This window comes from Sinocyclocheilus anshuiensis, unplaced genomic scaffold (genome assembly GCF_001515605.1).
Source record: "Sinocyclocheilus anshuiensis isolate Anshui unplaced genomic scaffold, SAMN03320099.WGS_v1.1 scaffold1239, whole genome shotgun sequence".
NCBI classification, from domain to species: Eukaryota; Metazoa; Chordata; class Actinopteri; order Cypriniformes; family Cyprinidae; genus Sinocyclocheilus; species Sinocyclocheilus anshuiensis.
In genome coordinates, this window is record NW_015540949.1 from 934,994 (window position 1) to 946,939 (window position 11,946).

An 11,946-nucleotide genomic window follows, 5' to 3' on the forward strand; every position below is an offset into this window, starting at 1 on the left:
TACACACACACACACACACACACACACACACACACACACACACACACACACAATTGAGTAGTGCGAGAGGTCTTTAAATTAAATTAAATTACAAGTTAAGGTAGCAGAAATGTTAGCCAGCAATGTGTTTAGCTTCTCAGACTACACACCTTTTTGCACTACAAATCATTATATCTGCACTGTTGTTTACTTCACTGGTTTGCACTCTATCTGCCATGTGCCGTGTGCTGCTATATATATATTTTTTTATATATATATATTTTTTTACATTTTACCTTATTTGTATATTTGTATAGTTGTATTTTATATTTAATCTGTATATCTGTATTTATGTTCTACTGTTAGTGTTATCTGTATGCGCCAAGGGTCTGAGAGTAACGCAATTTCAATTCTCTGTGTGTATGTGCTGTACATGTGGAAGAATTGACAATAAAGCAGACTTGACTTGACTTGACACCTATTCACTTTATAACTTTATGACCAGTGGGAATGTAAGAACTTCAGTGTTGACAATGATTTGGCCAGAAATGTGAATGATTGTGTGTGTGTGAGTCAAAGATAATCGCCGTGAGAATACATTATGCTTACTTGAAGACCAAAGAAGCTACTTGTAGATCTGTAATTGGTATACAGGTGAAATGAAGGGTAATATTTACTGTACCTGTGTATCTGAAGCTCAAAGCCAATGGTAGGAGGGGCATCTTCCAGCCGCTGTACAGAAAACCGTAAACCAACCGACAACTAGCCAGAGAGAGAGAGAAAGAAAGGGAAAAACATGAAGACATCAAAAGCTTAAGGGACATCTGTAAGTGCTCAGTAAAACAGAATAGAGCTCTACCCCCAGTGTCTCATACAGGAAAAACCCACCACAATTAACACTGTGCCGTCTTACATGCTGGGGGGAGGAGTGTGGGGTCTGTCTGGACAGCCTCACTTGCTGTTATACCGCCAACAAATAAACTAGTATTACATGGTTACTCATTTGATCAATAAAAATGCGGACATGAAATATAGTAGTCAATATTTGAAAACCTTTCATCAAAGTTGTCCTAAAACCAAAATGTGTTCTTATCTTAGGACAACTTTGATGAACTTTTTTGATCCACTTCAAATGTTGACTACTGTATTAACTTGAGTCAAAATTATTTTTAGCTGAAACGTACCTGCATATTTTATTTAAATGCATTTTTATATCACTTTAGCATTTGTTAACACTATCGGGTAGGTTTAGGGTTGGGTTTGGAGTAGGGGATATTTCCAACACGATAGAGCATTAACTTCTAGCGACACTCATCAGATATTTGAAATATGAACCACCGCAATACGCAATACCTGAAGTAACGCAATAAAAACACAGCAATACGTGCCTATATCAATGTAACAAAAATGGGGTCACATATTGAACCCGCATTTTAGCACCACTTACTGGACGTTTCACTTTGAAACTGCCGCGAAACGTGCAGTAAGGTACATCATAACGGCGCAGCAGAAATGTATTTAGAGGCACGTATTTCTAATGAGCCTGGGTTGGAATTGGTGCCTATACTGAAGTGTTACACCTATTGTTAACATATTACCAATATATTTATATAATTGCAATTTGCCCTTAAGTACAAGTCAAAAGTATGCCAGCTCTTAAAAACACACGTCTTTATAAAGCCATTTTCTCTGATTTATATCTTTTGTTGTCTTTCTGCTCTGCTGAACAAAGTCTAAACACTGGAATCTTCATTCGCAAACAAATAGTAAAATTTCACTAATCATCTCTCTTTCTCGTTGGCTGTAACTGTGTCCATATGGTGTAGTTCATTAGAAGAAGTCTGATAATGGCTGCTGGGATGGATAATGAAGGCCAGTCCTTTAGCTAAAGGCTATGTGCTAACTCTGGAGCCTCATAAATTAGCTTCCCCAGGCGGAAACCTTTCTTACTACAAAGCCCCTCATAACAGACGGGTGAGAGTAACAAGTGCTGTTAAACTTTAAAGAGGAACTGGCCACGGAGCCTCTTTTTGTGGTCTCGCGTCCTTTTTTAAAACCCAGAGAGTTGGTAAATCAAATGAAGATCACGTCTCTGCAACTTCATGCATGTGTTGAGAAATGAGACTTCATCTCAATCTGAATTTACAAGGGCTGGTTCATATGTTTCTGTGGCAACAGTAATCATCTAATTACACTAATGAGACAATAACTCTTAATCGAAAGTTTTAATGAAACTCAGAACAGATCCTAGTGTATAACATGGGAAAAATGCACAAGTTCCTCAAGTGTGTTTGATTAAATGCATTTCACAACATAGGAATGAAATGTTAGATGCAGTTTCCATTTGAAACAGCACAAACATACACATCAAAAGCACTTGTGTTTGAATACATATGTGCAATGGTATTTTTTCAGATGGATTACAGATTGACTAAGTAAAGTTGGACAGAGTGCATCCAGAAAACATGAAAATGGCTGGATCGTGTTTGATTAAAAACAAAGAACAACGTAAGCCAAAAAAAATGAGCCTGTCAGTCTATTATTTACAGTGTCATCAGAAGTGTATCACCCTTAAAATGTCAGCCCACTCTCTCAAGAAATAATATATTGCTTGAAGATGCTGGGAAATCCTTCTTTTCGAGGTGTTGTGGATAGAGACTAAAGCCATTAACTGTTGCCAAGTTCTGTGATTCTACATCACCTTAATGTGACGTTAGCTGAAATGGGTAGGAGTCGGTGAAACAAACTTATTCAGTGCGTTTCATTTTACAGACCATGAAACTCCTTTCTTTATTGAATACCGCAGTGAGAGCAATAGAGGGGGCGAGTCATGTCCGATTTGTATGAATTATGGCTCACAAAAGACATTTACACTGTTATTTTTAAACTACTGATGAATTTAATGCATTTTCAATTAGAAAAGAAGATTTACATTAGTGAGACGGAGATGGTTTATTAAAATGAAGAGCCAAAAGAGCCAATGCTTTATGGACAGCACTTCTGATGACTTCCTGTCTTTACTTAAGTTCACCCAAAATTGAAAATTCTGTCAATTTACTCACCCACATGTTGTTCTAAACCTGTATGACTTTCGTTCATCTTAAAAGCACAAATTAAGATATTTGTAATGAAATCTGAGAGGTTTCAAATCCGTTAAAGGATTGTTAGGCTGCATTAATTAGGTCAACCGGAACTGGGAACACTTCCCATAACACCCGATGTACTTGTTACATCGTTACAAGTATGGCATCTACGCTAATATTAGTAGGTTTCTTTCTTATTCCAAGGTCACCATAGCCAGCAGATCCTGCCTGTATCCAGATCAGATGGTCACTGCTGTCACCCGGATCCAGATCAGATGGTGGATCAGCACCTAGAGATGACCTCTACAACTCTAAATGTCAGCGGAGATCAGGACAACTAGATGAGCCCCAGAGACAGATCCCCTCCGAAGACCTCGTCACCTAGATGGCCATCAGGACAAGACCACGGGAACCAGATGAGTCCTCTGCACAATCTGACTCTGCTACAGTCTGCTGGTTTGTCTGGCCAGAGAAGAACGACACACTATTTCGACACACTACTTCCCCGTTTAATACTGTAAAGCTGCTTTTACACAATTTACATTGTAAAAAGCGCTATATAAATAATAGTGACTTGACTCTGTCCCTCCACTGACAGCCTACGCAACTACCACTTTCAAGGCCTAGAAAGGTAGTAAAGACATCATTGAAGTAGTCCATGTGACTCCAGTGGTTTAACCCCAATTTTGTGAGGCGACGGAAATGCTTTTAATGTCCAAAAAACAAAACAAAAGTAACAACTTTATTCCACAATTTCTTTACTTCTGCATTGGCACCACAACGTATGCATGTTGTGATGACGCGAGACCCGTCCCGGTGTCACCTGATCCTTCAGAAATCATTCTAATATGCTGATTTGGTGCTCAAGAAACATTTCTTATTCTTACCAATGTTGAAAAAACTTGTTCTGCTTAATATTTTTTACTGTCTAATATTTTTGACTTTTTTCAGGATGCTTTGAGAAAAGAATTGAAAAGAACAGCATCTATTATATAATTTTTTGTAACATTTTAAATGCCTTTGTTGTAACTTTTGATCAATTTTATTCATACTTGCTGAAGAAGAAGAATGATATCTTTCAAAATTCATTTTTTTTTTTCTTAATTTCCTTCTAAAATCCAATCTAGCTGGAACCTTCTACTTCAAAGAACAGGTTAGTACAAAACTCTGTTTGTGGCGCTCATACTGTTTGAGGTGGTGTGTCTAACATGTTTTGTGCACATTGGTCTTGTGATGCCCTATTTGTGATGAATGATCTGCACCACATGGTTATGACTTCCATTTTATGGGCTATGAGAGGATAGTTTGGAAAGTTTTGAAAAAGAAGAAGAAAACAGAAAATAAGTTAAAAAACATATTGCATTTGATCACAGGCTACACACTGATTCCATGTGTGGTACAATTATTTTGTGACACCAGCGACGATGGTGTGTGAGTGTTTTGTGAGTGTGAGTTCATGACGTGTTTCTCATTTTGCTTGTTGTATGTGAGGTGGGGGATCTGCGGCCTTGTCACCCTCCTCTGCTGGTGCCATGATAATTTGGCCCATGTGGGTTTAACCCTGGAAGCTCCATGACGAAGCCTGTCTCCAAATCTGGAACATGTTACCAGGTCACAGAGCCAAACAACTCGCTTTCTCTTCTTTAGTGTTCCACAGAAGAAAGTCACACAGGTTTGGAAAGATATGAGGGTGAGTAAATGATAACAGAACTTTAATTTCTTTAATGATTGTTTCCTAACTACCTCCATCTGCCATTATTCAGAAAAACTAGCCAATGCTAATACTAACCATGCTACAAAATGCCAAGTATCCTCAACAGCAACAAATGAGAATGGGTTTATCTGTCATTTAGTTTCAACTTTAGCACCACTGTGCTGCAGAGCCCCATCCACAGAGAAAACTCATTGGTCCAAAATCCTGCTCTTCATGTATATTAAAGAACATTTATTATATAACTAATCTTATAACTAATCAAGTTACACAGAAAAAAACATAAACAGGGTGCCATGTGGCAAGTCATGTCTTATTATGATTAACTAAAACTATATTCAAATAAAATTGAAAACTGTTTTCTGTAACTTAAATAAAGCTGAAATAAAATAAATATTATTGAAATCTTTCAAGAAATGTTGCCTAAATGTTTACTAAACTGAAACTGAAATAAAACAAGTTTCAGCTATATAGAAATATAAAAACAAGAACTAATAAAAACGTCAAAAGCAAATAAAATTACTAAAACTAACATTAAAATGAAAGTCAGAAATATAAAAAAATGTAATATTATTAAATACTACAGTATAATAGTATATGTGACCCTGGACCACAAAACCAGCCATAAGGGCCATTTGTTTTTAAACTGAGATGTACACATCACCTGAAAGCTGAATAAATAAGCTTTCCAATGGTGTATGGTTTGTTAGGATAGGAAATATTGAGAAAATCACCTTTAAAGTTGTCCAAATGAAGTCCTTAGCAATGCATATTACTAATCAGAAATTAAGTTTTGATATATTTACGGTAGGAAATTTACAAAATATCTTCATGGAGCATGATCTTTACTTAATATCCTAATGATTTTTGGCATAAAAGAAAAAATAATTTTGACCCATACAATGTATTGTTGGCTATTGCTACAAATATACCCCAGCGACTTATGACTGGTTTTGTGGTCCAGGGTCACATATTACTAAAAATTATTTTAAAAGAATAATAATACGACTAAAATAAAACTGGAAAATACAAGGTACAGTATGTGCTCTTCTTCTGTAGCCATTCATATGAATAGCTTTGACAGAAGAAAGTACTGTAACAACCAAAAAATGACAAATTTTTCTTTTTGGTTCTCTATGTATTTTACATGCTGACACTCAGAATGAATCTACAAGCTCTATTCCAAACCCACAATCCACTGCTATGACAGGCCAACTCGACATAAAACATAGACCTCTGAGTATCCAGCCAACTGTCTACACACACACTGACTTAAAACCACAGGTTCATATTGCACACCCATCCACAGGTAATATTTTGCCTATTCAGTTGTGATGTTCTGATTTATATTTTATGAGCAACATAATCTTTTGACCTGCTGTAGTAAACACAGTCATAAACCTCTCTGCCCTGTCTCCGCTCTCAGTGAGCTGGCACTGCTCGAGCCAAAGCATTTACCAGCTATGCATCAAATTACAGACGAATTACGTTTCAATTGCTTTAACAAGCACTGCAATCCAAACAAACAGAAGAGGAGAGGAGAGGAGTAAACTGGCTAATAAAGATGCAGGTATGTGTGTCAGATACACAGTAAAAAGTAATGCTCAGAAACATAAGAAAGTAAATAATATAGTAAATAATACTGATTTATATACGCAATTAAATTATATATATATATATATATATATATTTTTTTTTTATTGCCATCTGTGGTTCCACGAAGAAACTTTAACATCCATGGAAACTTTTCATTGCACAAAAGGTTCTTTATAGTTGAAACCTTCTCTTTTGGAACCTTCATTTTGGTAATTTTGGTACTTTACATATTATATTCAGTTCATTATAATTAACCACACAAAAATCAGTATTTGTTGCTCCTACTGTTGAGCCCAATTTCCATGTGCAAGATGAATTCAACGCTGCATATAGATTCACAAAAACAGAAACACAACTGACCATTGTTACTGTAACTCAGATTAATTGTTTTACAGAATTTATATCCAGCCAACTAAAAACTTTAAATGTAACTAGCCACTTTTTTAGTTGGAGAAACTTTGGTTTTCTTCATAATATGGTCCAAAATATATCATGTCTTGAAATGTGTCCAAGTCACAAAATTTCTCCTACAACTGAAAAGAAAAAGAAAAAACTTACAGCTGCATGCATCAATTTAGGATAATAATATAATATAATCTTCCCTATACTTTTAATGAAAGAGAAATGCTCAATATGGATGAAGCAGGAATGAAGCGGACTGGAGACTAATGAGCAGTTCACCCTGAGGGCTTTGAGGAAATGGGAAACCGATGGAGAGAGAAAGAGAGAGGGAGAGAGACAGACAGAGAGAGCTTTTATAAATGTTATTAAGCTGTTCACAAATTACTACAGAAATAGCAAACAATGAAGAAGCAAACAACATGAATTTGTAATTCAAAATAATAATAAATATTCTGGACTCAGGAATATGGCTTTATGTGTGTTTGTTTGTGTGTGTGTGAGATGCAGGATGTTGTGTTGGGAGTGTGTGTACGTGTGTGTTGAGTATACGTGACAGGTCAAGAGTGTGTTTTGTAACTGTTATAACTGCACCCCAGGCTGAGATATTTGGGATGGCTGGAGACGGGCTGTCATGGTGACTAGTAAATAGATGGAGAGTGTGTTTAGACTGAACCTCAAACTTTGTCCCAATGTGTTTACACCCTCCCTTCACACACTCACTCCATCATTCCACTTTTTCTCTCAACCCGCTGTTTTGTTTTCCAGACTCTCATTAACAATGTTCAACATCAACCTGTCAGACATATGGGGAAGAAAGAGGTAGGAAAGAAAGAGAGATGAAAGAAGGAGAAGAAAATTGCACAACGCACAAATATTATCAAGCTATTAACTGCAAGAAAAAGACTATGTAAGGGATGTGTGTTTTCTCTTTAGTCAACACACACGCTCATACCAGCAGGGAGATGTATATTTGTCCTTAATGGCACATGAATGAACACATCTGTATAACAGCTACATTCTCGAGGGTCCACGGGGTCTTAAAAAACATCTGGGTTAGTGAAGACATACACAGAAACGTGGTTTCCGTCTTCTGGATGGATAGATAATTAAGTGATCCACAGCAAAAAATTATTTTCTTAATATTTTTGTCATTGTTTCAATTACCGTATATAGTGTACAAATAACACAAGATACAAGTAACAATTTCTTGTTTTGAGCACAAATCTAACAAAATATAGTGAGGTCTATGTATAAAATGCGAAAAAATGCTAAAACAAAATAATAAACAAATTTGGTTTAGATATTAAGAAAAAGAAACAGTTAAAAGTTAATCCTGAATTATTAAATGTAAATGTAAAAAATAAACAAGTCTAATTTTGTAAATAAAATATACTTTATTGGTTTCATTTATTTATTAAAAACAGCAATACTGTGAAAAAAATATTAAAGTATTGATAATGTAATATAAATGATCAAATATAAAAATTAAAAATGACTGTTTTCTATTGTAATATATTTTAAAATGTAATTTATTTATTGTGATTGCAAAGCTAAATTTTCAGCAGCCATTACTCCAGTCTTCAGTGTCACATGATTTTTCAGAAATCTAATTCTAATCTACTTTTGATTTGGTGCTCAATAACATTTCTATTTTCTACAGTAAAAGTACCTTTTTTCAGCATTCTTTGTTGAATAGAATCTTTTGTAACATTATAAATGTCTTTACAGTTACTTTTGATCTATTTCCTTGCTGAATACAATTATTAATTGCATTAATTTCTTTAAAAAAATAAACTTTCTGACCCCAAATTTTGAACGTATTTATGCACACATCTCTGGTTTCATTACTGAAAAAACTGATTCAACGGAATCTCCTTGAGTTTCAGCATCCTGTTTTGGTTGAACAGGATCAAGAGATGTGTGTGTGTGTGTGTGTGTGTGATGCATCGGCAGGTGTCTCATACAGGACCTGAAGTCTCAGCAAACTAACAGTGCTGCTAAATATCTGGCTATTAAAGTGCAAACTGATATGCTATCTTACCCTTTTCTCACCCCTCTAAATTCCTCCTTCCTCTGTCCTGCTCATTTATGTTAATACGCTGAAGGATTCAAGCTCTCACTGAAAGCTAAGGCCCAAAACATATGCAAGTATTCAAGAATACAACTCTGCACAAACATATTAACACAAGCCCAATTTTATGTGTTGACAAATGCATCAAAATCCGATTTATAATGCAATTCAAGTATGTATTGAATTCTCAGCGCTGCCGCAAAAAATCTTTATTTTTTACGTCAATTTCTGTCATGGTGGCTGTATAAGGGTAATTATTTGAAATGAAGATTGCTGAGCTACTAAATTAGTTAAGTTTAGACTGGTAGTTAGACTGTTGACAGGTTTATAGTTTGCTACCTGAATGATAACATATCTGGTTTAATGGCATACACATTTGAAGGAAACTCTATTGCTCCCTTGAGTACTGAGGTTTGTTACCGTCACTGTAACGCAAGAAAGCTCATTATACACCATAATGTCTATAACGTAAGTATGTACCGCACACTTGCAAAGCATTGGCCAAGCATTCACGTCATCGAAATACTACAGAGTACTGTATGTTTCACTCATTCATTCATGTAGACATTACATCATATCAACAGAGTTGATGGCTCTTACGTTTGTGTCAGCCACCATTGGGTTTCCCAGGTCACAGACCACAACTCTGGTATCATTCTCTGTCCTGTGCTCACAGTTCAGCCGCTGAAGATCCTGAGACAGAGAAAAAAGATTTCAGCTCTTCATTATGTAATGTATGATAGCTGCTTTGTTGAACTACACGCTGAATGTCTAAGGAACACAAACAGAAGCATAATGTACCTTCAGAACAAAAAACTCAAAGAATATTTTAAATATTAAAATAATAAATAAATCATGAATAAACTTAATAAAAAAAAAAAATTAAAAAAAAAATATATATATGTGCATGACATCACTGAAAACAAAACCGGGCAATAATAAACCCAGTCAATAACTAGCATAAGCCAATGAAAACAGGTCTCTGGAGGGTCAAGAAAGTACATGATGAATTCCCTGATAGTAATCACATCATACATCACTGAGGCCCCTCCCCCTGTCATCTCGTCAACCCCCTACACCAGTCTCTCTTTTCCTCCATCTCCCTCCTCTGGCAACCACTTCCTCTCACCAAAACAGAGTCAAACCGTAACCAGTATGTTCCCAGAAGAGCAGCTAATGTACTTGTGCAAATTGCATTAAGAGCCACTCTCAAACACGTGCTGCAATTAGCAGCTATACACTGCATCTGTTAAACTCATAACTGACAGACAGAGAGCGATCAGATCTTTTGCAGTCGGTGCCACAGAGCGCCAGTGTCTCATGCGGGAAGTCGCAGTGATGCATGAACGGGATGATGGAATGACTGAATGACAGCCAAAGATATGAATGAAGATAAGTGAATGCAGGACTGTATGAAATGAGATAAACAGTCTGGTTAGATCTCAGCAATGCATTACAGAGTACACCTAGACATGAGGCATGTTTTAGACTACGGTTAATAAGAAACCATAGCCATAATTAGATCAACATTCACTGCATTCCTGCCTCATTACAACATCAAAGACACTGCAGCGCACACGTTTGTGTTTTTAACTCCGAGTCAGAATGGATTACAGATTTAGCATTTTACCATGCTGGATTTAAAGCTATTTAGTAAATTTGATATTTCACAAGACCTGAGCTCACGTTATACTGTATCATGACCAGGTGCAATGTGATAATGTGAACAATACAGAATGATAGATAGAACTATAGAGAGAACTATAAATACATAGACAGACAGACAGATAACTTATATTGCATCTAATATTCATATTAAATGTAAATTATTTATACACTACAATAAGCAAAATAAACTCATGCATGAGCTGTTTTCTGGAAGAAGAGAATACAGTGAGTGAGTCATAATCTAAACAGCAATGAAAGTCTGAGACTAAAATAAACCTTCTATAATCAGAGCAACTATAAATAAAAGACATCATACAAAGGACTTTTACTAAATGCAGTATTAATTAACTTCTACATCCAATCGCCCACCCAGACCCACATAAACACACACACACACATTAACCGCTTTTCCACTATTGGGTCAATGAAAGCCAGGGTTAGCAACAGGCCAGGCAGAGCCAATAGTCTCCAACTTTGAGCTACAAAGCCAAAATCAAGCTGTGTTTCCACTGTTAGGCCACTAGTCCCGCAGTGCTACATTAAAACCCACCCTTAACATGCCTTCCTGGGACAAATGACTCATAACTCCACAGTTATACCAGTGTAAGCATGTACACATACAGTATATGTACAGCAAAAAAGGATAGTGGTTAATGTTGTTTACCTCACGTCTGCGCTCCACACCAATATAGTCCACCTCTGGTGGGAGGGTCACATGAAGCTCTGCCTCGTACGCTCCCTCGCCCTCATTGGCTGCATTAATGGTCAACATAAGCAAGTTGTCATCCCCGATTAAAAGTTCAGTCCGGTCCCTATAAAAAATAAATAAGCAAACCTGCATTTAAAATAACTTCTTATATGAGGCCAAAATCAAAGAATGACTTAAAACAAACAACTGATACACACTCTTAAAAAAAAAAGGGTTCTTTGGGGTTCTATATAGAACCCTAGGGTTCTTTACTCAACTCCAAAGAACCCTTTATGCCAAAAAGGTTCTATATAAGGAGAAAGAACCCTTTTTGGCAAAAAAGGGTTCTTTGGGCTAAACCATGCTTTATGCATGTTTACACATTAGGCTATTTAAAATTATTATACTACATTGTGTTTTTATTTCAATTTTACATTGACACACCTTTATTCCGAAGAAAATAAACTTAAAATTTACGTCTGCACTTTCAAGTTTAATAGAAAATAATTGCCACGTGATCCTGTACACTGAAAAAATGCCTAACATCTAAATTAACTGGTGTTACTTAAGTCTACTAACACTGAATCAAACTATTAATTTATACCAACAAACTGATCAGGTAGAAATACATGTGTACTAGCAGTGTATAGCAATCTGGACAGTTTTATCTATTTATTAATAGGTACACGCTATAGTCTGCTATTTAATCAGCACAAAAACATGATTGCAAGTTAGTTATCATGCCATG

General features: G+C 36.0%; 1 protein-coding gene across 1 annotated transcript in view; it reads right to left on the reverse strand.

Moving 5' to 3' along the window:
* itga8 (integrin, alpha 8) overlaps nt 1-11,946 on the reverse strand; it is a 79,923-nt gene that overhangs the window by 20,461 nt on the left and 47,516 nt on the right. Inside the window, exons 20-22 of the mRNA XM_016488060.1 lie at nt 11,175-11,322; nt 9,443-9,535; nt 662-741 (exon numbers count right to left, since the gene is read on the reverse strand). Of these exons, the coding sequence (XP_016343546.1) occupies nt 662-741; nt 9,443-9,535; nt 11,175-11,322 (321 nt within the window). The remainder of the gene's footprint in view (nt 1-661; nt 742-9,442; nt 9,536-11,174; nt 11,323-11,946) is intronic.